General features: G+C 50.6%; 6 protein-coding genes across 6 annotated transcripts; 3 read left to right on the forward strand and 3 right to left on the reverse strand.

The window, feature by feature from the left end:
- Nucleotides 1–133: 133 nt before the first annotated feature.
- N7474_001778 (flavin monoamine oxidase family protein) lies at nucleotides 134–1,932 on the reverse strand (the record flags this gene model as incomplete). Its single annotated transcript, XM_057193193.1, has 2 exons — nucleotides 134–1,428; nucleotides 1,593–1,932. The coding sequence occupies 2 exons, from the start codon at nucleotides 1,930–1,932 to the stop codon at nucleotides 134–136; spliced, it is 1,635 nt and encodes a 544-aa protein (XP_057058146.1).
- Nucleotides 1,933–2,749: 817 nt separating this feature from the next.
- N7474_001779 (uncharacterized protein) lies at nucleotides 2,750–4,416 on the forward strand (the record flags this gene model as incomplete). Its single annotated transcript, XM_057193194.1, has 2 exons — nucleotides 2,750–4,190; nucleotides 4,250–4,416. The coding sequence occupies 2 exons, from the start codon at nucleotides 2,750–2,752 to the stop codon at nucleotides 4,414–4,416; spliced, it is 1,608 nt and encodes a 535-aa protein (XP_057058147.1).
- An 883-nt stretch (nucleotides 4,417–5,299) lies between these two features.
- N7474_001780 (flavin monoamine oxidase family protein) lies at nucleotides 5,300–6,753 on the forward strand (the record flags this gene model as incomplete). The annotated part of the gene is made up of 2 exons (XM_057193195.1): nucleotides 5,300–5,729; nucleotides 5,786–6,753. The coding sequence occupies 2 exons, from the start codon at nucleotides 5,300–5,302 to the stop codon at nucleotides 6,751–6,753; spliced, it is 1,398 nt and encodes a 465-aa protein (XP_057058148.1).
- A 2,777-nt stretch (nucleotides 6,754–9,530) lies between these two features.
- On the forward strand, nucleotides 9,531–9,839 carry N7474_001781 (uncharacterized protein; the record flags this gene model as incomplete). The annotated part of the gene is made up of 1 exon (XM_057193196.1): nucleotides 9,531–9,839. The coding sequence occupies one exon, from the start codon at nucleotides 9,531–9,533 to the stop codon at nucleotides 9,837–9,839; it is 309 nt and encodes a 102-aa protein (XP_057058149.1).
- Nucleotides 9,840–11,085: 1,246 nt separating this feature from the next.
- Nucleotides 11,086–13,889, reverse strand: N7474_001782 (beta-glucosidase; the record flags this gene model as incomplete). Its single annotated transcript, XM_057193197.1, has 3 exons — nucleotides 11,086–13,471; nucleotides 13,541–13,707; nucleotides 13,800–13,889. 3 exons carry the CDS (start codon nucleotides 13,887–13,889, stop codon nucleotides 11,086–11,088), a joined length of 2,643 nt encoding a protein of 880 aa, XP_057058150.1.
- Nucleotides 13,890–15,343: 1,454 nt separating this feature from the next.
- N7474_001783 (uncharacterized protein) lies at nucleotides 15,344–17,969 on the reverse strand (the record flags this gene model as incomplete). The annotated part of the gene is made up of 2 exons (XM_057193198.1): nucleotides 15,344–15,609; nucleotides 17,273–17,969. 2 exons carry the CDS (start codon nucleotides 17,967–17,969, stop codon nucleotides 15,344–15,346), a joined length of 963 nt encoding a protein of 320 aa, XP_057058151.1.
- Nucleotides 17,970–20,543: the final 2,574 nt, after the last annotated feature.

Raw genomic sequence — 20,543 nt, forward strand, 5'->3', positions numbered from 1 at the left:
AGTTATCAGTGCTAGAAATTGGAATGTTTCGTTCTATATTCAAGGTTCTGAAGTTGTAATATTCTCACTAAAGATCGAAAACTAGGCTAGGCATTACTGCGCATACACATTGCCAATAATCAATGGGCATCGATCAAGTAGGCATACTGACTAAATCGTCGCCGTTGAGGGGAACCTTGAACTTCTCGAGCAGACGCTTAGCCGCCTTTTCGCCGGTGGCAAACGCACCGTGAACACATCCCTGACCTACGCGAGTTAGATGCTCGCCTGCAAACTGCAGGACGCTGTGGCGATTGTTTTCAAGTGCCGCAATTATGAGGTGTGGATTATCGCCGACTTTCTCGCAGGAATAGGTACCAAAGCCAGCTAGCGGGTCCTGAGTCCACTGCGTGCATTCCATCTTGATTAGGCGTGGAAGGGCTTTGTAGGGCTCAGTGCGGATGAGCTTGAACAGCGGCTCGAAGAATCTGTACCGCTTCTTCGGGTCGGTCATGGCTTCTATCCGCTGGGTCAGCGGCTCGGCGATCTGCACGCAGAGCTCCCTGCGGTCGGCGACTAGCATCAGATTGACCGTCACCGTTGGATAGTTGAGTATGTTGTCCTCCGCCGTTTCGCGGCTGCTGGACGATCTGGGCGAGGAGCCCAAGAAGTCGGCGACATCCTCATCGAGCTCGGGCGGGGAGGGATAATAGATGATCTGGTCATTGTCTTTTGACCAGAATACCTCACTAAATTCGAAGAATATCTTCCCCAGCGCGCCGTAGCTGAGCCGAGAAAAGCCATGCTGGATTTCGTCCGGCAACGGCGGGTCGAATGTGAGGAGTTTATGATGGAGGGCGCCCAGCGGCACGGTCACGATCACTGCGTCACCCGTCACCGTCTTACTGCAGCCTGCAGCATCCTCGCACTCCACCTGGACAGCATCCTGTCCCTGTGCGTTATCGCACCAGGCCACGCGGGTTACGCGATGGTTCAGCTGCAGTGCATGCGGGCTCTCGAGTAGCCGCCCGGCGGTCCAGTCGACAATTCGATCGTAGCCGCCCTTCATGTATAGGTTGCGCTCAGTGATAAAATACTGGAGATATTTGCACGAGGCTTCAGCCGTACCCGTAGCGATCCACTGTTCAATCTCGCGGACAGCCTGCGGCGCCCACAGCCGCTCATCTTGGGTTATCAGCTCATGCCGACTGATGAACTCCTGCATGAAATCGTCGACGCTGCGGTCTTCCGCGTCTGGATGGGCTTTGTAATACCAGTCGACGTAGTCCGCGAACTCGTCGGCGACCTTTTTGGCCTTGAACTGGGCGCCGGCACGACCCTGCGCTGTGTAGTACAGCGGGGTGCCATCGTCGTAGTAGTATTCGATCCCGAGGGCGCGAATAAGTTTGACGAGCGGATTCTGCGACGTTTCATGCATCCACGCCGCACCTAGAGACGTTTAGTCGCCTCGCTACAGGGGGTTGGAGTAGGGAGGGAGAAGAGGAGCAAAGTCCAGCAACCGAGAGTTCTGACACAGCGTCAAGCGTGATATCCAAAGGGCCCATCGCAAGCCCGGCGGTCAGTACCGACTCGTGTGTCCAAGGCACACATACCTAAGTCCCACGTCGTCTGGCCTCCGTTGCGCGTCGTGCAGATGCGACCGCCGATGCGGTCTCGCGCTTCCAGGACGACAACGTCAACTCCGTGGCGCTGCAAAGTCGAGGCGGCACGCAAGCCGGAGATGCCGGCGCCGATGACGATGATGCGCTTCTTCTTCTTTTCCTCCTGGACAGGCTGTGGCTCTGGCGCTGGCGTGACGGTTGGGCTGCTTTGGATAGTGTTGCGCAGCATCTCAGCCAGGCCAGAGCCACAATTACTTGGTTTACTCCGACTGGAGGATATCACGGAGGCATAGGCAAAGCTCTGAGACATCTTGAGTTGGCAGGTAGACATCTATGTGTACTTTGGCGGCAGTAGAGGCTGCTATCGATGTGTTGCAAGGGCTTGTACAGCAGTAGTTGCAGTGGTGAAGTGGTGGTCGTAGGATAGAGCCTCGGAAGGTATAAGTAGGGCTGTCCCTGCTGACACTAGACCAAAGCAGTATGTCCATCCTTATAGTAGTGATCATTTCTGGTCTAGTGACTGCACCACGGGTCAAATGGTGGTGGAGTTTTACCTCAGGGGATTATGTCAAAACGCTATGCCGCTAGACCAAAAGCACCATGGGCCCAACTAGCTAATGCAGCCATTTTCATGTTCGACAGATTGTTAACTACCCTAATTCCCCGGGTCCCTCGATATTTCCCCGGGTTCGTTTCACTCCCCCGCCATATTATGTCTTGCCCCCACACGACTAATACCCAATGAGAAAGAACGAAGGGAACTGCCAAATGCTTGTCAGTGCTTGTCAGTGCTTGTTATTTATCCCACAGGATGGAAAGTAGTCCTGCTTGGGCTTGGGCCTCCATGTCCCTCACTTTAGCCGCTTCTCGGGCGCAAATAGGGGGTCCGAAACAGAATGTCCAACCGGGTGAAGATAAGGCTAAGCCTATGATAATGGACGGTCTGGGTGCACAGACACCTTCCTGGTATGTTTTGGGCCACTCTGGCGAAACTTTCTTCCTTTGTTATGTCGGCAGTTGATGCCACCACCGATAACAAGTGCAGAAGTTGTCGGTAGGTAATATTCTAGATCTTGATGAATTATTATTAACATATATCAAGAAATTATTACCCACTCTCTTCCTAGGTATATGGTGGTCAGCTCACAATGGCTACCGAGAACCTGGAGAACTTGGCGGGCACTCGCATCCTCTTTACCAGTGACGAGCATCTGAAGCTAACCCCGGAGCCGACCAAATCACCCAATGACCCGCTCAACTGGTCACCAGCGCGCAAATACTGGCATGCCGCGCTCGTGCTGTTTATTGTCGGCTTCACGGCGGCCACGTCCAACGACGTAGCAGCTGCCCAGTATGGTATGAACAGCCAACTAGGCATTTCGTGGACCCTGATGAATACGTCGGCCGGCATCCTCTTTATCGGCATCGGCTACGGCACGCTGCTGACCTCGCCCATTCCCTCGCTGTATGGCCGCCGTATGATGTACATCGTGTGTCTGCTCTCGTCCCTGATCGGATGTACCTGGCTGGCGCGTACAATGGGCCCAAATGACGCTCTGTGGAACCAGCTCTTCATTGGCGCCTCCGAGGCGTGTGCTGAGGCCACAGCGCAGCTGTCGCTTTCGGATCTCTTCTTCGAGCAGCAGCGTGGCTCCGTCATGGGTCTCTATGTGCTGGCCACCAGTATCGGCACCTATCTAGGCCCATTGCTGGCCGGCTTCATTGCCAATAGCGTCGGCTGGCGCTGGGTCGGCTGGTTCGCCCTCATAATCTCCTTCGGGACCCTCATCGTTTTCTATTTTACTTTCGAGGAGACTACATTTGACCGCAAAGTTTATCTGCGCGGAGATATCCCCGTGACCGATACCACATCACGTTCCTTACCAACTGCAGAAGAGGTGATATCAGCTAGTAAAGAGCATACACCTGTATGCGCCACATCGCTGAGCGATGTGGACGACAACGGCAGCAGCGAGGCGCCCAAATCATACTGGCAGCGGATCGCCCTCGTTACACCATCGCCACTTCTGCGTGGCACCGGCTTCGTTCAATACTGGAAAACCATGTGGCATATCCTGCGCGTCTTCAGTTTCCCTGGCGTCTGGTACTCAGGCCTGCAATGGGGTGCACAGGACGCGTGGCTCACCTTCTATCTCACTGTCGAGGACAACGATTGGGTTATGCCACCGTGGAACTACTCGCCGAATGGTGCCGCCATGATGAATATCCCGACGTTGATCGGCGCTATAATCGGCTGTTGCTATGGCGGCTGGTTTTCGGACAAGTTTGTGGAGTGGTATGCACGGCGAAACAACAACCTCTTCGAAGCCGAGCATCGTCTGTGGCTCATGTATCCGGCCGCCTTCGTCGGGTCGGCGGGTCTAATGCTCTTCGGCATAGGCACTGACATGGGCATGAACTGGCCCGCGCCGTACGTCGGGCTCGGCATGATTGGATTTGGCTGGGGCTGCGCCGGAGACTTGTCTCTGGCCTATTTGCAGGATGCTTATCCCGAGATGGTCCTCGAGGGCATGGTTGGTGTGTCGGTCATAAACAACTCAATTGGATGTATCTTTACCTTCTGTGCCGGTAAGTCTTTCTCACTCCACAGCATTTGTGACAGCCTTTCTTACATTTGGTGAATACAGGGATCTGGTTAGACGTACAGAGCACTAAAATGGTGTTTGTCGAGATTGGCATCCTCAGCTTTGTGTTTATGATGACCACAGTTCCGATGATGATCTGGGGCAAAGCCGCGCGCCGCTGGACACGCACGCGATATGAGAATTTCGTAACTCGTCGCGATGGTAATTGATAGGATTTTCTTCATGGCATCAGGAGCTCCCTTGTCCTATCTTTCTCCGTGGACTCCCGGTCAATAACGCCACGAGCAATACAACCATTCCTCCATTTTCTGTTCGATCTTACCTTTATAGGCAACCTGCAATTTGGTGTTATATATTTTACCGCCACCTTTTAATTCTTTTTACTACCGGGGGCCATGTTCGGATATTGTAAATATACGCTGACATTGTTGAATACGAAGCGGTTGGCTGCCTACTCTTTTGAGGAATCGTAGTACAATTATCTAGATCGTTGTGAGATTGATAACCATTTCTCGGAGCTCCAACATGTTTCAACTCTCTTAATAGTGGAACCAAATCTGAGTAGCTATCGGCATTTGGACTCCTCTAAACTACACACGGATCCACAATGCAGGAACGGTAGACCCTGATCAATCTTTGGTTAGCGTGATGCTGAGAAGCTGTCTATGCCGAATGGAGCAAGTCCACGCGAATTCCCCAAAGGCTCGTTTCCTCCTCACTCGGCATTTCAACAAACACTCATTTCCAAGGGATCTTGATTGATACGAAATAGCTGGCCATTGTTCTAAAATATAACTCATATTCTAGGGTTCGAACGTCCGTATGCCCATCGTCTTGACGAAATAAAGCAGCATATCCTCCATGGACCGAAAAACTCATGTCGCTGTCATAGGCGCCGGACTGGCGGGGCTGCGATGTGCTGATCTCTTGATCCAGAACGGCGCCCGTGTTACCATCTTTGAGGCGAGGGATAGGATGGGTGGCAGAGTTCGTCGAGAAATCCCTTGTCGGATGACTGTACTGACGGTTGCGTTATCAGATCGTTCAAGAAAAGATTGGAGAACATCTCGTTGACCTGTATGCCATGGCGTTATGTCTTTGCGATCAACAATTCTAATTCTCTCATTGCGTAGCGGGGCCAATTGGATCCATTGCACCAGAACAAATCCCATGATCGAACTGGCCGAACTGACCAAAACCCATCTCGAGGACTGGGATGGCGTCCAGGCGACCTTGGGGCCGAACGGAAAGCTCATAGACGAGCAGACGGACGATAAAATCTCCAAGTTCGTATGGGGGACCATCAATGATGCCTTCGCATACAGCGAGAAGTACGGTGACAGCATTCCCCCCGAACGCAGCTTGCTGGATTACTTCTCCGAGAAGGTGGAACAGACCAACTTCACAGCCGCGGAGAAGGCGCTTTGTCTGGAATCGTGCAAGCTGTGGGGGACATATATGGGAGAGCCAGTGTGGCGACAGAGCCTGAAGTTTTTCAAACTCGAGCAATGTATCGATGGAAGTACGTCAAGTTGCACCTTGCCCCTAAAGGATGGGCTGACGTGTTTCCACGCACAGCCAATCTCTTTGTGACCGCCACCTTCAAGACTATCCTTGATGCCGTTGCCCGCACCGCGAAGCAACACGCCGACATCCACCTCAGCGAACCCGTTACCAGAATCGACGCACAGCCGCGACAATCACTCACCTCCCGGTCTCCGATCACCGTCACAACCTCCGCCAATAAAACTTACACCTTCGATGAAATCGTTGTCACTAGTCCCCTGGGCTGGCTCAAAAAGAACAAATCGATGTTCAGTCCCGCGCTGACCCCCCGTTTATCCGCAGCAATTGACAACATCTCCTACGGCCGCCTGGAAAAAGTATATGTGACTTTTCCGCGGGCATGGTGGCACAGTGAGAGAACCAACTTCCAAGCCATTGTCAACGGCTACCCACCCTTCACCCAATTCCTCGAACCCGACCCAAAATATATCTCGAGCACCGTACGCCCAGCCAACATCCCTTGGAACCAAGAATGTCTTTCTCTGGCCGCCCTGGGCAAGGACTTCGCCCACCCAACCCTCCTCTTTTACACCTACGGCGATTGCGGGAGCTACGTCCTCTCGCAAATTAAAGACCTACCCAAACATTCGCAGCAGTACAATGCCTTCTTAGACGCCTTTGTTCGACCATGCTATTCCCTGCTCCCAGAGTTCTCCACCTCCGATCCAGACTGCGTGCCAACTGCGTTCCTTGCGACGGAGTGGCAGAATGACCCCTGGGCTGGGAATGGGTCTTACTGCAATTTCCAGGTCGGAGTTCTGGAAGCAGACAAGGATATCGAGGTTATGAGGGAAGGCATGGGGAAAGAGAGGGGCGTGTGGTTTGCTGGTGAGCATACCTCGCCTTTTGAGGGTCTGGGAACTACGACTGGCGCCTATTGGAGTGGTGATCGAGCCGCAGGGCAGGTATGTGAGGCGTTGGGTTTGAGCGGAAAGGTAGTCGGGACTGGTCAGACTGTACCGAGGGTGTCACACTTGTAAATAGAGATCCTCAGATTCTACGGCTGCGGATGTTAACTTATGTATGTAAAATTTACGTATGCACCTATACGTACCGGATTTCCCCCTGGCAGGTGGGCTTTCCTCTCTAGACTGCCATTGCTTTAATGAGGGCGCTCATGGTCTGGCTCACTGAGTAGATTTCAGCACACACACAGACTCAGTTATCTTGCTCATGTTAGTCACGTGCATCGTGACTACTGCTCTGTGAGCGCTCACTAAGCGCTTATTGGATGTTCACTGATCACTCAGTGACGCTTAGTGCCCAATTAGTGAGCATCTCTAGTTTACTCATTCCACGCTAAGTCTATCCCTAAAAGGGTATACTACCCCTATGGGGCTATTTATCATGTGATAGGTAGTCTGTTGATAGCCCTAGTCCTACCCTCATTTTCTTGAACACTTCATCCCAGCAAGAAAATACACTAGAACCAGATGGTGTAGGAAGAGTAGAGACACCCTATCTATCTTGGGATGATGCAATTTCAGACAAGCCTTTGTTTTCTAATATAAAAGCGGCTTAAGTTCAAAATCTCGGGTATAAAATCAGGCAATCGTCTACTAATACGTATTCAAACACCTTCCACTTAATCATTCGACCTCATATGTAACGGGCCAGGGCCGCTGTCTAATCACATGCAAGCACGCAACCCACGCCTATTGTTTAACAATTTCGCGCACCTAGATAGTTCTTCTCTCTACGGTTTTAGTAAATTGCAATCGGCCTCTCCAGTTGCCATTCCAACTCGACTCAGCCCTTACACTCGGGGTGTCTTTTCGGGTCGAGGAACGCTCTAGCTTCGGGTAGTCGATAACCTAGCCATAGTTCCTAATTCGTTCTATTTAGTTCGTTCTATTCGGTTCGATTCGTTGTAGGTCCGCCTTCTTAGCGCCTATTCGGGATTCGTTGTTCGGTTCGGTGTTTAGCGTTATCATAGCTTTCGCGGCGGGTTCTGCAGCCTTGTAGTAGCTTGCGCACTTGGGTCTTAATCAGTCGAAAGAGGTATCGGGCACTAAGCGAGCTGGGATAGCGTTCTTTGATGAAGTCGCGTCCGTACAGCTGTGCAGCGATGGTAGAAAAGAATGTGATGAACTTAGATCTTACGTGACCGGGTGCTAGGTCAAGAAAGAAAACGATAAAGAATTCAATATGAGAGCTATGGTCGACGGGAGATCCAAGTTGGGGAAGGGAAGAAGAGGCAGAGGAAGAGCCTCTACTTATCTACAACAGTCTATGTCCTGTGTCACTTGTCGAACCCGTTCCTCACGCGTAGTCCCGTAGTCAATTGCTCTTGCATCATGTCGGAGTTACTAGGGTCGGGGGGTCTGCATTGTGGATGCCGGCATAACGGGTTCCCGAGACAGCAGTCCCGTCATCCTAGTCGTAGCTGGTCACATTTTCCCCAACAACACCAAAAATAACCCAACTTCGACAGCTTATAACTCGACAGTCGTACAAATCAATAAAGTTCTGTTTGAAGATTTAGAATCAGCTAGTCACAATACCATGCTCTAGTATTTTATTCAGTTCAAAAATGTTGATGTGGCTGTTAGTCGAAATCGGATTTTTCCTAATGGTTCCAATATATGCTTGCGGAATATGCGCTGGAAGGGACCCTCTTGAAGAGGTCAATATCCTTATTACAATTCGATGGGCTATCCGAGATTGGAATTTTGACGTGTCAGAGAAGACAATTATCAACTGCTTCTATAGGGCATTCTCTATAGAAACAAGAGTTGGCACAAGTCAATTACCATCATCGCCTATGGATGACATCGTACAGGGAATTGCTCACTTGGAGCAAGGGTCTTATATCCATAATGCTATGGATATTGAGAATTTCCTGAATCCTGAAGGGGAGCTAGTTCAAGATGATTCTAAGAGTGCTGAAGAGCTAGTTCTCTCCCAAATCCAGGGACCAACTAGTATTCAGGATATTGATGAGGATGAGGATGAGGATGAGGATGATGAGGATAGGGGTGAGGCTATCGCAAGAGTTTCGATTTCGCAGGGAATAGAGGCAATTCGAAAGTCCAGATTTCATAAAGAGCAGGCCGAAGAGGGATATATTGAAGTTATTCAGGTTTCGAATCGCTGGAGAGTAAATATATGGCGAAAGAGGTCAATTCTAGGCATCAGGGGTTATTCGAAGCTGGTTTGGGTAGTAAATATATATTTTATGCGCGCACTTTGAAGCAAAGAATTCTTCGATTTAACGAATCCAGCTGGCTCCCAGAATTAATTCGCTATATCGAGGTATTACTGTACCTCTGTAGGAACAAACCGGTTTTAGCCGGCAAAACTAAGCCACCCCTATACCGATCTTGATGTGCGACTCGACTTCTTAGCATTCTTGACTAGCAGAGACTTGTTCTCCTCTCTCATCTAGCGCAATCACAATCTCCATGAGGCTCCCAAAGCACCCAGATACGATATTCTCCTCTCGACGTATGTCTTTATTAGCACAGATTTCCTCGATATCTACTTCGAGTCCCCGAGGATCATGGGTAAAAACAAGGTGGGCCTCTTCTTTCTCCCAATGACTCCACTCCACGCCATACTCAGTAAGCTCCTCATTCCTAAGTCGATCAATGACGATAAACAGGGTGTAGAACAATGGTAGTAACCGATAGTTTGAATGGAGGACATAAGGACTGCTCGCCACAGACTGGGCCCAAGGCAACTGATTCGCATGGTCCTGGGCATCTTGCGGGTCCAACACAATCTGCCGATTCCGGACCTGATCACATAACGTTTGATGCACCTGAGCGAGCTCGGAGACGACGTTAGGAATATCAGGGTGGCAGCAGTCAACAAACTTGCCGAAGAAGCTACCCCAACAGACGCGAGTCTTTTCACCCCGAAACCACCGGGCATCTATGAAATCGAACAGAGTATAACGATTAGGCCGCTGGAGCTCGACGGAGCTGTAGACTGCGCAGGATTTCCAGCAAAAGTCATGGCAGTCTCTGAGACTCATTCGCTCCAGCTTGGTCGGGTCGAGCTCGAAGGGATTATCGACCCATACGTATTGCTGTTTGTTTCCATTGGTCCGTTCGTCGTCTAGGCGGACTACTTGTCTCCTGGACAGTTGGGCAGAACTCTGTCGTGAGCTCCGTTAGATTTTGGTACATTTATATCAGCGGGCGCGTCTCACTCCTTTAATAAAGCCTCTGGTGCGCGGCCAGATCGCGTCGAGGGATATCTGCTCCGCCATTAGGAACCTGTAAAGACTTGATACTTGTACGGTGCCACTCCAATAACCGCTTGACCCAGAACTGGCTCACTTAATGACTGTGAACTTTGTAGCCAAGGGCACATTCAAGTCAAGCGATATGTGGGTGGAGTTGGTGGGGTGCACTTGGCTAGGTCCCACTCAAACTGAGTTCTCAGGTGACCCTTCGTAACAGAAAGGACGCCTTATCATAGACAAATCCTTAATAACTTTGTCGACACATTAGCCTGAGGATAATGGCCTCTTCCACAGTTGACACGGCCTCCGAGTTCCAAAGACCCGCAAAGTATATAGCCAACACTCAATTCGGGCACTATCTAGTAACAACATTGGGAGCGAAACGACAAGAATAGAGTACAGTGGTAATTTACCAGGCACATAACCAACACCACTCTGCCAATGAAGGTATTCTACCTGACTATTCTACTTATCATTTATAGCTGATAGCAGGAGAATTTTACCACTTCCATGACGTTTTCCATGACGTGGCTAAATGGCGGCCGTGGACCCATAAAACTAGGGGCTGTTGGCGAGGTGCACACAATCATGAAGGATTCCGGCCGGCAAGTTAACTAATCCTTGACAGTAGATAGTTAACTATGCTCAGGTCGGGCTCAGTAAGCGAATCAGGGCGATCAGTGAGTAGATCAGGCCGCTCAGCGCCGTGCTCAGTTCTACTCAGGGAGCAAGCAGTGAGCACTAATACGGAAAGAGCAAGCCAAGGATTGCCAGGCATTATCCGGTACATATGCAAAAGCTTCTGCTCTTCTATACTCGAAAGTCTGATGATTTTAGCCAAAGTCTATTTTAGAAAGTTCCTGTGTTCTGAATGTGATGGAGGCTTTAGTAAGAGCACAAAAGACTTAAGTTGAGGAAGTTAGAAGGTTCAGATCAACAAGAAAAGGTCATAAAACTGCTTCTAGCTACTGAACCACAAACTCAATTTTAGCGAGAGCTAGCTGAGTGATACAGGAGAAAGGATGAATGATTAAAGGCCCATGAGGGGTCCGGTACTGCAGAAGAAGGGAGTGATCGAACGAACCAGGAATCTAGTCTCCCTGTCCACCTATTGAGCTACCTAAAGCTCAGCACTAAGGTGAAGCTTCCTTGAACTAGACCCCACATACACCTTCTTTGGATGGTTGCTGATAAACCAGTCCTGAGTGACAACATTCCAGTTGCTTAGATCCCGACGGGTAAGCTTGGCAGAGAATTCTCCCGTCTCGCCCGGCTTGAGGAACAACTTATCGAAGCCGCGCAACTGAACCTTGGGGTCCTTGGGTCCTCCAAGGCTGATGTACAGCTGCGGGACCTCCGCGCCTGCGACGGAACCCGTGTTTTTGATGGAGGCTGTCACAGTATACAGCTCCTCATAGAGAAGTGGGTTACCACCAGGCCCGCCACCGGCGGGCAATAGAGGCTGAGACTTTCCATCATTGGCATGCGGAGGCAGGAACTTGGAGGCAGGCTGGAGGTCGCTCGTGCCCGCAATCTTGGCGGGGTCGCTGCTGGTGAAGTAGGGGTAGATGTAGTACATCACGTTTTTCCAGGTGCTGGGGAACAGGTAATCGGACAAATGTTTGCTGAAGGTGCCGAAGGTAGGCGCATGGTTGGTCTTGCCTGAAGCCGGTACATACGGAGGCACCCTGTTAATCTTGACCCGAATGTTGGAGTATTCGAACGTAGTGTAGCTGAGGCCAAAACCGAACTCGAAAGTGGGCGTGATGTCGGCCTTGTCCAGAGCGCGGTAGTCAATGAAGACACCCTCGGTGAAGTCGATCTGCGGTGCCAGCTCCCCGTTGTTTGGTTCGTACAGGACGTCGGGCAGCTGAGTGCGATCACTCACCCAACTAAATGGGCTCTTGCCTGACGGGTTGACGTCTCCGTAGAGGACATCCACGATAGCGTTGCCAGATTGATCGCCCGGGATACCGGCCCAGACAATAGCGGATACGTTCGGGTTGTGGTACCAGTCATCGACCACCACAGGGCCAACAGAGTGGATCACCACAACGGTCTTGTCGCACAGAGCCGACACATTCTTGATCAGGTCGTCACCGCTGTGCCAAAGGGTCAGATTGTTGCGGTCACCTGCATTCCCGCCAACGGTAATATAGCCCTCGCCCGAGTCAGCGTTTACAAAGACAATGGATACAGTCCCGGCTTGTGAAACCAAATCCGGGATGGCGTTTAGGCCATTGCCTTGTTGCGTGTTAGAGTCGTCGGTTGTGTAGTCGTCGAAGATGCTCTGGTACGCCGAACCTTCTTGGATGGCCCGGGCCTGGATGGCGGCATCAGGTGTGACGAGGTAGGCGAAGTTGGCAGTGCCGGAGCCCCAGGCCATGCCCAGAGTGCCGCTATCGCAACCCCGATCGCTGCAACCGTTGGGACCATCCAGATTCGGGCCGGCATCGGATCCGATCACTGCGACCTGCTTTACCTTCCTCAGGGGAAGGATGCCGTTATTCTTCAACAGCACGGAGCCTTCCGCAGCAACTTGCCGGGCCACCTTCGCATGGTCGCCACGCACATCAACGTGCCAATTGATCTGTTGGTGGCCTTCATCAGCGGCAAAATGGAGGGGGCCCTCTGTCGCAAAGGACCACGAGTCAAAGTTGACCGGTACTTGGTTCTCAATAGTACGGCCAACCTTGAAGTAGGCAGCCATGATCCGCATGGCCATATCGTCGATCCGCCACTCGGGAACGGTGCCGTTAACCACAGCCAACGTCAGGTTCGCACCCCAAAAGCTCAGACCCGAGTCAAACGCAGTGTCTCCCGGCATCGTCATATCCAGACCAGCCGCAGCACTCGCGACGCCAGTAAGCTGACCAGTCCAGTCGCTCATAACGAAGCCCTGGAACCCGAGCTCGTTCTTTAGCAAGCCGTTGAGCACCTTCGAATTCTGGCATGCGTACGAGTTGTTGATCTGGTTGTATGAGCACATAACTGAGCCAACACCGGCGCGGACGGCATCAGCAAAGGGCCAAAGGTACAGCTCGTGCATGGTCTGGTCATCAATGTTGGACGAGTACGATGCAACGACTCCATCCTGACCGGCGCTCCGGAAATGCTCCTGCTCGTAACCGATAAAGTGCTTAACACATGCAATCACGCCGGCGTCCTGGATACCCTTGATGGTCTCGGCAACCCCAACACCTGTGAGGACTGGATCCGGCGAAAATCCCTCCCAGTTCCGACCGCCCTCAGGGACGCGGCCTATCGGGCCACAAACCGGGCCGAGTTGGACAGTGCTGCCTTTCCCATGATGTTCCTGGCCCATCGCCAGACCACGGGCGTATATGAGGGCACGATCCCACGTGGCAGCTGCGGTCAGTCCTCCAGGAAATACCGTGTTGTAGTCGGTTAGACGGATGCCAACTGGAGAGTCCTGGGTGCAGAAGCCATTGAAACCCAGTCTGGGCACAGACCCAGTATTTCCGACGCACTGATCGCTCTCCCAACTAAATAATCAGATTCAGCGTTCGTCCAGTCATAACAAAGATGCGATGTAGTTAGAACTCTCTACTCACCCAGTGCCAGTTGTCAGATTGACCTTCTCCATCAGCGTCAACTGGGAGACAAATGATTTGGCCTTCTCATAGGCCTCTTTCCAGCCCACCTCCTCGGGATTCATCCAAGGCGACGGGTAGCTAGGTGGTGATGGGGGCATGGGCAGCTTATTCCTCTTGTTGAGTGGCTGTCACAGCAAGGAAAGAGTTTGGTGTTAATGAACGTTTCTTTTGCATTTTCTTATAGGATTGGCATGGCCCAATTCATGGGTTCACGTACATCAGTGCCATGTTGACCACGAGAGCTAACATGCGCGACCACGGAGTCGCAGCTCGCTAGGACGGCAACAGCGACGGTGGTCACCTTCATGCTTAAGGACAGTAAGTGTCTATCCTGAGATAAGCTGACGAGCGCTTCGAAGGACTGAAGATGGTCGGTGCCTCTTGAAAAGAGGAGCGAGCTCTGGCGTAAAGATCTTGTCGACAGGCCCCGGGCAGCTGAAGACGTTGCTTCTTATATGAAATGTAATCCATCTCGATCAAATTTGGGAGTCGGTCGGCATTTGCTCCGTATTACTTCCGCTAGCCCTTGAAACTTCTCGGTAGCCTTTGAGCCAATATTCTGGCGGCTGGAGAGGGGCATAGAGTGGGGACCGCAATGGGGTCTCCTTCCCCGGTCCTCCTCATGTTTGCATGTTGTAGTAGTGTCTTTGCGCTTGCAGTAGCGCCACCCTAATGCATTAAAGGGCCCGAATATGTACAGGGTACAGGGGTTAGATTTGCCACTAGCTGACTCCACAAACAAAAGCCTAATGTCCGGCTTTCCTAGGCCATCCTTTGCGGGATGCTTCTATAATTTGGCCGTCTTCTCTTTTATGGATAATTCAAGACACCAACGGTCGCGGACATACACTCAGCATTAAGTATATCTAAACTTGCTAGAGTATCCCAATATAAACCCTACCATGATCCCGTTATTGTCTGATGTTACGTGCAGACTGTCCTTATTAGCCGTTGCCTGAGCAGTCCTTTGATCCTGATCTGAGCCGCCTGGTGGCCAAAAGCCACCACCTGTTGCCGAGTCCTGTGTGATGGCTCACGAAATTAAGAGAGAAATAAACAGAAAATCATATGTGATTAAGTGGTCCGAAAGCTTGTTCCCTGCTAGGTAGTTGCTTGGTTTGCGGGGAATTAAGGCCGATGCTAGTCCCAAGTGGGCCAACTCCGACCATTTTCCGGGTCGTGTTTCAGTCAACAGGGGCGCGAGGAGCCGACATTCCGCGGAGGAGTGAATCCAGGGCCTAGCCGTTCTGTCCTCCCTTCACTCTCACAAACACTATAATAATAAAAATCCTCTCTTCGATCAACAGGAGCCTAGGGCAGAGATTAGCAGATCCAGAAGTCGGTGACAGAGTCCTCCATGCATGGAGCTGCGCTTATGGTGCCGACGCGGAGCTGTCAACAATCTTGGAAACAAAGCGCCGGGTCAATGCATAGGCTAATTACCTTCCTTTCAGGGGTTGGGCTTCCCCGCGACCTCCAGGGTAGGACAGCCATGTCTGGGGAAGGCGGGACCTAGAACGCACACCGCATCCAATAGACCGAGCCCGGAAATTGCCCTATAGGAAACAACGGATTCTCGGCACATTATCCTTTTGACAAGTGTAACCGTAACAGAGAAACGTGCAAAATTGTTGCACTAATGGCTATCAAACCGATATTATCCCGAGATTCCAAGCTAAACTACTAATAGCAGTAGTATGTAGTGATAGAATTCACTTGCTCGATCTAGCTTGCTTACATGCATGCTGCTATGCGAGGCTGCTATCTAGCGCGGTTCGAAGCGAACAAGTGTCCACGCCATGAAGACTGAGCCCCGAACTCTAGGCTTGCCTCCCCGAGCCCATTGCCGAAAGCCTCGCTCCCGATACCACCTCCGCTTCGGCCATCGCCACTACATGTGCGTGCTACCATGACATCCTCAGTAGCCTTAACAGACATAGCTCCAAGTCGGCTCATTTGGACATCCTCAGAACTACCATCTGTCTGTTCCGGAACCAGACTTTCCTCGCCTCCAGAACCTTTCCGTCCTAGTTCAGTTCGAATCGGACGCACGCCGTGATTTCGTATCTCCGATTGACTCACTGTCCAAATACCGCGCGATTCTCCTGCCGACTCTCGTACGGTGGCTCAGAGAACTCCAAAACCGCGGTTTCCTAATGAGCAAATTGGCCCCATCTAAATGCGCTTCTAGAAGTCGGCTGTGATCTCCAACGGAGGAAACCAGCATCACCCAAAGCTAGCAATAAGTTGGACACCGAAAGAATGCAGAATGTGACAAGTGGAAGCACTGACGGGAATGACCAAGTCCTTATGCATCTTAAGCTGGCGAGTTCTTATGGCTGCGATTATCGCGAGGGCTTCATTCCGCAGAAGCCTTTCCTTCGGTTCGCCTGGGTTCACCCCGTTATTGATAGCGATTCTGGCATGAGGCTAACTCATCTTGCACGCCATGAATCTACGGCAGACCACTCTGGTTCTCTTCGTGGCACAGGGTGTTGGAATAGTAGTTGTGAAAGATTTCGCGGGTGATTGCAAGATGGGTCGTCAGCTAACCTTTTGTTTCAATAAACGGATTCAAAAGCATAAAACATACCCGCAACTGGTCCAGCTCTTCACCAGATGTGGCAAAGCTTTCCCCTGCGAGTCGTTCCCTTTCTGGATCCGTCTAGGAGCGCTCAATTTTCCCAGATGGCTAGGGAGGTGTAGCAACTGGCCCGTTCGTGACAGAACTGCGTGCCTTCAAGCCTCCTTCGCCCACAGCTGATGATGGGTCCCTACTCCTTGATTGCTTCAAGAGCTGAGTCGCCTTATCAAATTCACAGTCGATCGGGAGTTTGTCGATGCAGCTCTCTGAAACTAGATAGAAAAACTTGTCGCCGACATCGTTGCATTGATGGGTCTCTTAAACTTGGATGCTTGGCCAAAATTCGGGATTCAGAAACATATTCGTATGGTTGTGGACCTGGGTGAATAGTGTATCGGGGACATTGATAGCCTGGCATTGCAAAGCATCTTCGTTATCCCTACTAAGACCTAGGCGAAATATGTCGCGAATACCAACTCTGTCTAAATCCGTTGTGCCATGACACCCCGAGGTAGAAATGCTGTAAGAGAATGCTTAGGAGCAAGTGGTAGGTGTGGAGAGATGGAGGTATACTACTCTTTCTTGTCATCGGACAACAAACCATACGGCAATAAGACACCCCGACTGCACTTCTTTATTGTTCAGATATCCAGCTTTAATCCGTTGGAACCAATTGGCCGACCAGGGCTGAGAACAGGAGAAGCCTGGGCCACGGAGAGACGATCTGGTCAAGAAAAGAAGAAGCCATCAAGTTGGAAAAAAGAGACAGAATTGATCCTAGAAAAACCGAACAGATGAACGCCTAAAGTGCATACATATAGACAGTATAATAATGGCTATTCATATTTGGAGAGTGAAAGATAGCTACACTCGGTCTCAGCTAAACTACAATGCACCCTCAACTTCGTTCCAGCAGTTCCCCATCGCAACGGCTTTAAAGCAATCGCTCCCAACGAAAAAGTACTTTCTGTCGGCTCTGTTGCAATTTGAGAGAGGTCCGTTATAATCCATACATATCTCTGGATCAAAATGTGAAGCACAACGCCCACTATACTCGTCTGTTGAAGAATCATAATTGATCCCATACGCTTTACTGCAGTTCTCACCGCCGTGGTTTGCAGCGCAGCCGTTGTTTTTTGCGAAGGGATTCTCCCCGTTATCGTCGTTATTCGGGTTCGACTCGCCACCTGAACCAGCCGTAGGCTCTGGTGCGGCAGAACCGTATTGGCGCTTCTTGACTGGGGAGTGGGCATGATGGTGGTCTAGGGAACGGCGTCCAAAGTCATAGACGCGAGTATTATCAATCTGACGGACAGGATGATTCCGTTTCGCGAGGAATATCGTCCCGTCTTGGATGATATTGTTGGCGACGCCACGGACATGCGACGTCTGTTTCCGACCCAGAATCGCGTAGTCACCATCTAGGGCGTCGTGCTCGAATTCCCCAAGATGGTTCGCCTCCACCATAAGTCCATTGTGGTCTAGTAGCGCAGAGGCCACGGGAAAGTAGATGCGCAGCTCTGCTGCATACGAGTCGTAGAAGTGAGACGGGAAGTCTTCTTGCAGGGCATAGGCATTAGTGTAATAGTGCTTTTCAAACAAATCAATATCCTCGACTGGGATCTTGATTGTCTGATACCCGATCAGCTTGACACTCTGGTTGTGATACTGGTAGTTCTGGCCGAGGATGTAGCGTTCCTCGTAGGCTTCTAGTTCTCGCTTGACAACGGTATGGGATGGTCGTTGCGCTGCTAGGGCTGTCGTAGCCCCAGCTAGCAACACAGGGAGGTATAGGAGGCGCATTTTAGCAAAAGAGGATGTTGTGTTTTCAATGCAGAGGATGAGGATTATCTGAACCTTTTTAACTCACGAGTAGATTCTCAGAGGGACTTTTGGTTTTTTATATATGTTGTATTCGACCGCTATTCATTGATTTATTCACAATTGGCAGAGGCTGAGTTCGCAGCATGATCTGCAGAAAATACGAACGGTGCTGACTATAATTAGAGCCTACCTTAGTGGACGGTAGCCATCATGAAAAGTTAAAGTGGCTGGCATCTCGTATAGCCACACCCGTATCACCAACCCGTATTCATGCAGCAGGCTCAGCCCGAAGGGACTGACTTTTAGATGAGGAACTAGATCGGCCATTCCTCATGGGTTTATTTCCATCTTCAAACGTCCACATTCCGCGAGGCGTAGGGCAATATGTGAATACGGACGTCTGATCTTCTCCGAGCAAGGCGAATGTTCCCACCGCGTCGTATTACGAATTATACTGGGAACCCTCTAACAACGTGCGCTACTACTGTATAAGTGACATATACATTCGTTAATGGCTTAGATCTAGGTGGGTAAACACCGGCCTCTTAACCCAGGCTCTGTACTTTTTGCCATCCCGAGCGTCTAACAATTGCCAACAATCAGGTAGCTCGTCGATTCAATAATTCTTAAAGAACCATGATTACGCTTCGTGTCAAGGTGATGTAATAGCAGTGAGACACAGAGACCTTTGAATCCTACATGGCTCTCTTCCGTTGCCCAGGAAGCGAAATGACGTCGACTCGGCCGCTTGCATGAGGATATTGCCCTTATACGAGGGTAGCGGCCACGAGCGAGGCTGTACGCAAAGGTCTTCCAGTGATTGAGAATTACTGGCTGGATACTGCGGTCAGCGATACGACCACGAGGAAACTAATTCGAGAGACCTGACTCGTAAATGCGCACCTTGTGGCTTTTCCACCTTCTTGATGGAAGCTTTGCGTGTATGTACAATGTCCTCCCGCTTTCTTAGCTAATTACGTTAATAGAATACTTAGAACCGTTGCATGATGAACCATGTGGTGAACACTATCTCGAGCGAGGGGGCTTGGAAGATGACTGGTTCATAGCCAATCTGCATTCTCAACAGAAGACAATGTCCTCCCACGTTTCTCGCTGAGTGCACTAATATAATCCTCAGCACCATTGTACGGAGGGTATGCTGTCTTTGCCATAATAATTATTTGATGTTTACTAACCTAAGTTTAGACCGATACCATTATGAAGGGGGTGACGATCGCTTCTGGACTCTGATTCAAGTGCTGCGTTGTGGCAAACATATCTCTTCATTTCGACGAGCACATAGAAAATCGCATACCACGCAGGACTAGCCAATGCAATATTTTTTGCCAGCTCTTCTTTTGCCTCTGCTGTGTATTGCCGTTCAAAATGACCCGTGAATGATCCTTTCTAGTCTGTCTAGACGCAGTACAATTTTAGCTGCTCGCACTGCATCGAAAATAGTTTAAAATACATTACTAAGTATTCGATCACACAACATATAAAGCTTCGCACGTCTGAATCCTAGGATGTTAGGCCTTTGTTCCTTTGTTTTCAAGAAATTAGGGTCCTTCAGGCAAGAAACAGGGTATTTAATCTACCACATGTAATACGGTATAGGGGGTGTAGTGCGAGTAGCCAGGTCTAGACGTCCCAGGGTTTATTGGTTGTGGAAGTATGCGGAGGCTTCGGAGGCAGGAAGGGTTTTGCACCGAGTGCCTGGGTCTTGACAACTCAAACGTGGTGCGTTTTATAGCGCTAGGCTAAAATTGCCAACGATCGAATTTCTGCTCTAAATGGTCAATTGCTGTCCAAAATCCGGTATACGTCGGGTTCATAGTTATACACTAGTTACTTATGCATTGGAAGTTGATGGCATCGTAGGACCTCGGCCCCTCATCCCCTCATCCCCACCGAGGGAACAATGATTGATCGCTTCTTTCACAATGCCCACTTTGTTAGTCACTGGCTTCTCCATCGACTGACCAAAACAGTGCTAGTTCCACTCTGCCAAGCGCACGTCACAAAGAAGATTGATAATTATCTGGCAGAGTCACACTCTAGCACCGAACATTCAGACAGACAAACAACCATAATGCGGAGTGTTAATTGGGCTCTTATCACAGTGCTGCTGCAGACTTGATGACACCCCTAAGTTGTTGGCATTCTATCCCACCCTGATTCGTCACTCCTCCCCCGGTCTAGGTCAGGTCTCGGGTTCACCGCTGCATTGCTTGCTAGCTATATCTCATCCTGGCTCGACATTATCGCACTTCTCCTACCTACTAGGCATCTAGTTTTCAGGCTCCAGACCACGGGGAACGTCGGTATTATTTCTTTCGTTGCTGCTGCTTCCAACCCCGCTCGCGACATTGTTTTCTGCTCTGACTGGCTGCGGAAGTCGTATTTGGCCGTTCATGTGCCGCACGGTGCATAGCAAAATCGACTGCAGCTGCGTTCTGAGCGTTGGCTGTGCGTGGCCGTGAAGGTTTTGAACGTTGGGTCGGGTATAAATATCGGAAGTTTGTTGAGAGACTATAGAAGTATTGTTCTGCT

The sequence above is a fragment of the Penicillium riverlandense genome, assembly GCF_028828495.1.
Source record: "Penicillium riverlandense strain IBT 135883 chromosome Unknown utg000001l_segment0_segment0, whole genome shotgun sequence".
NCBI lineage: Eukaryota > Fungi > Ascomycota > Eurotiomycetes > Eurotiales > Aspergillaceae > Penicillium > Penicillium riverlandense.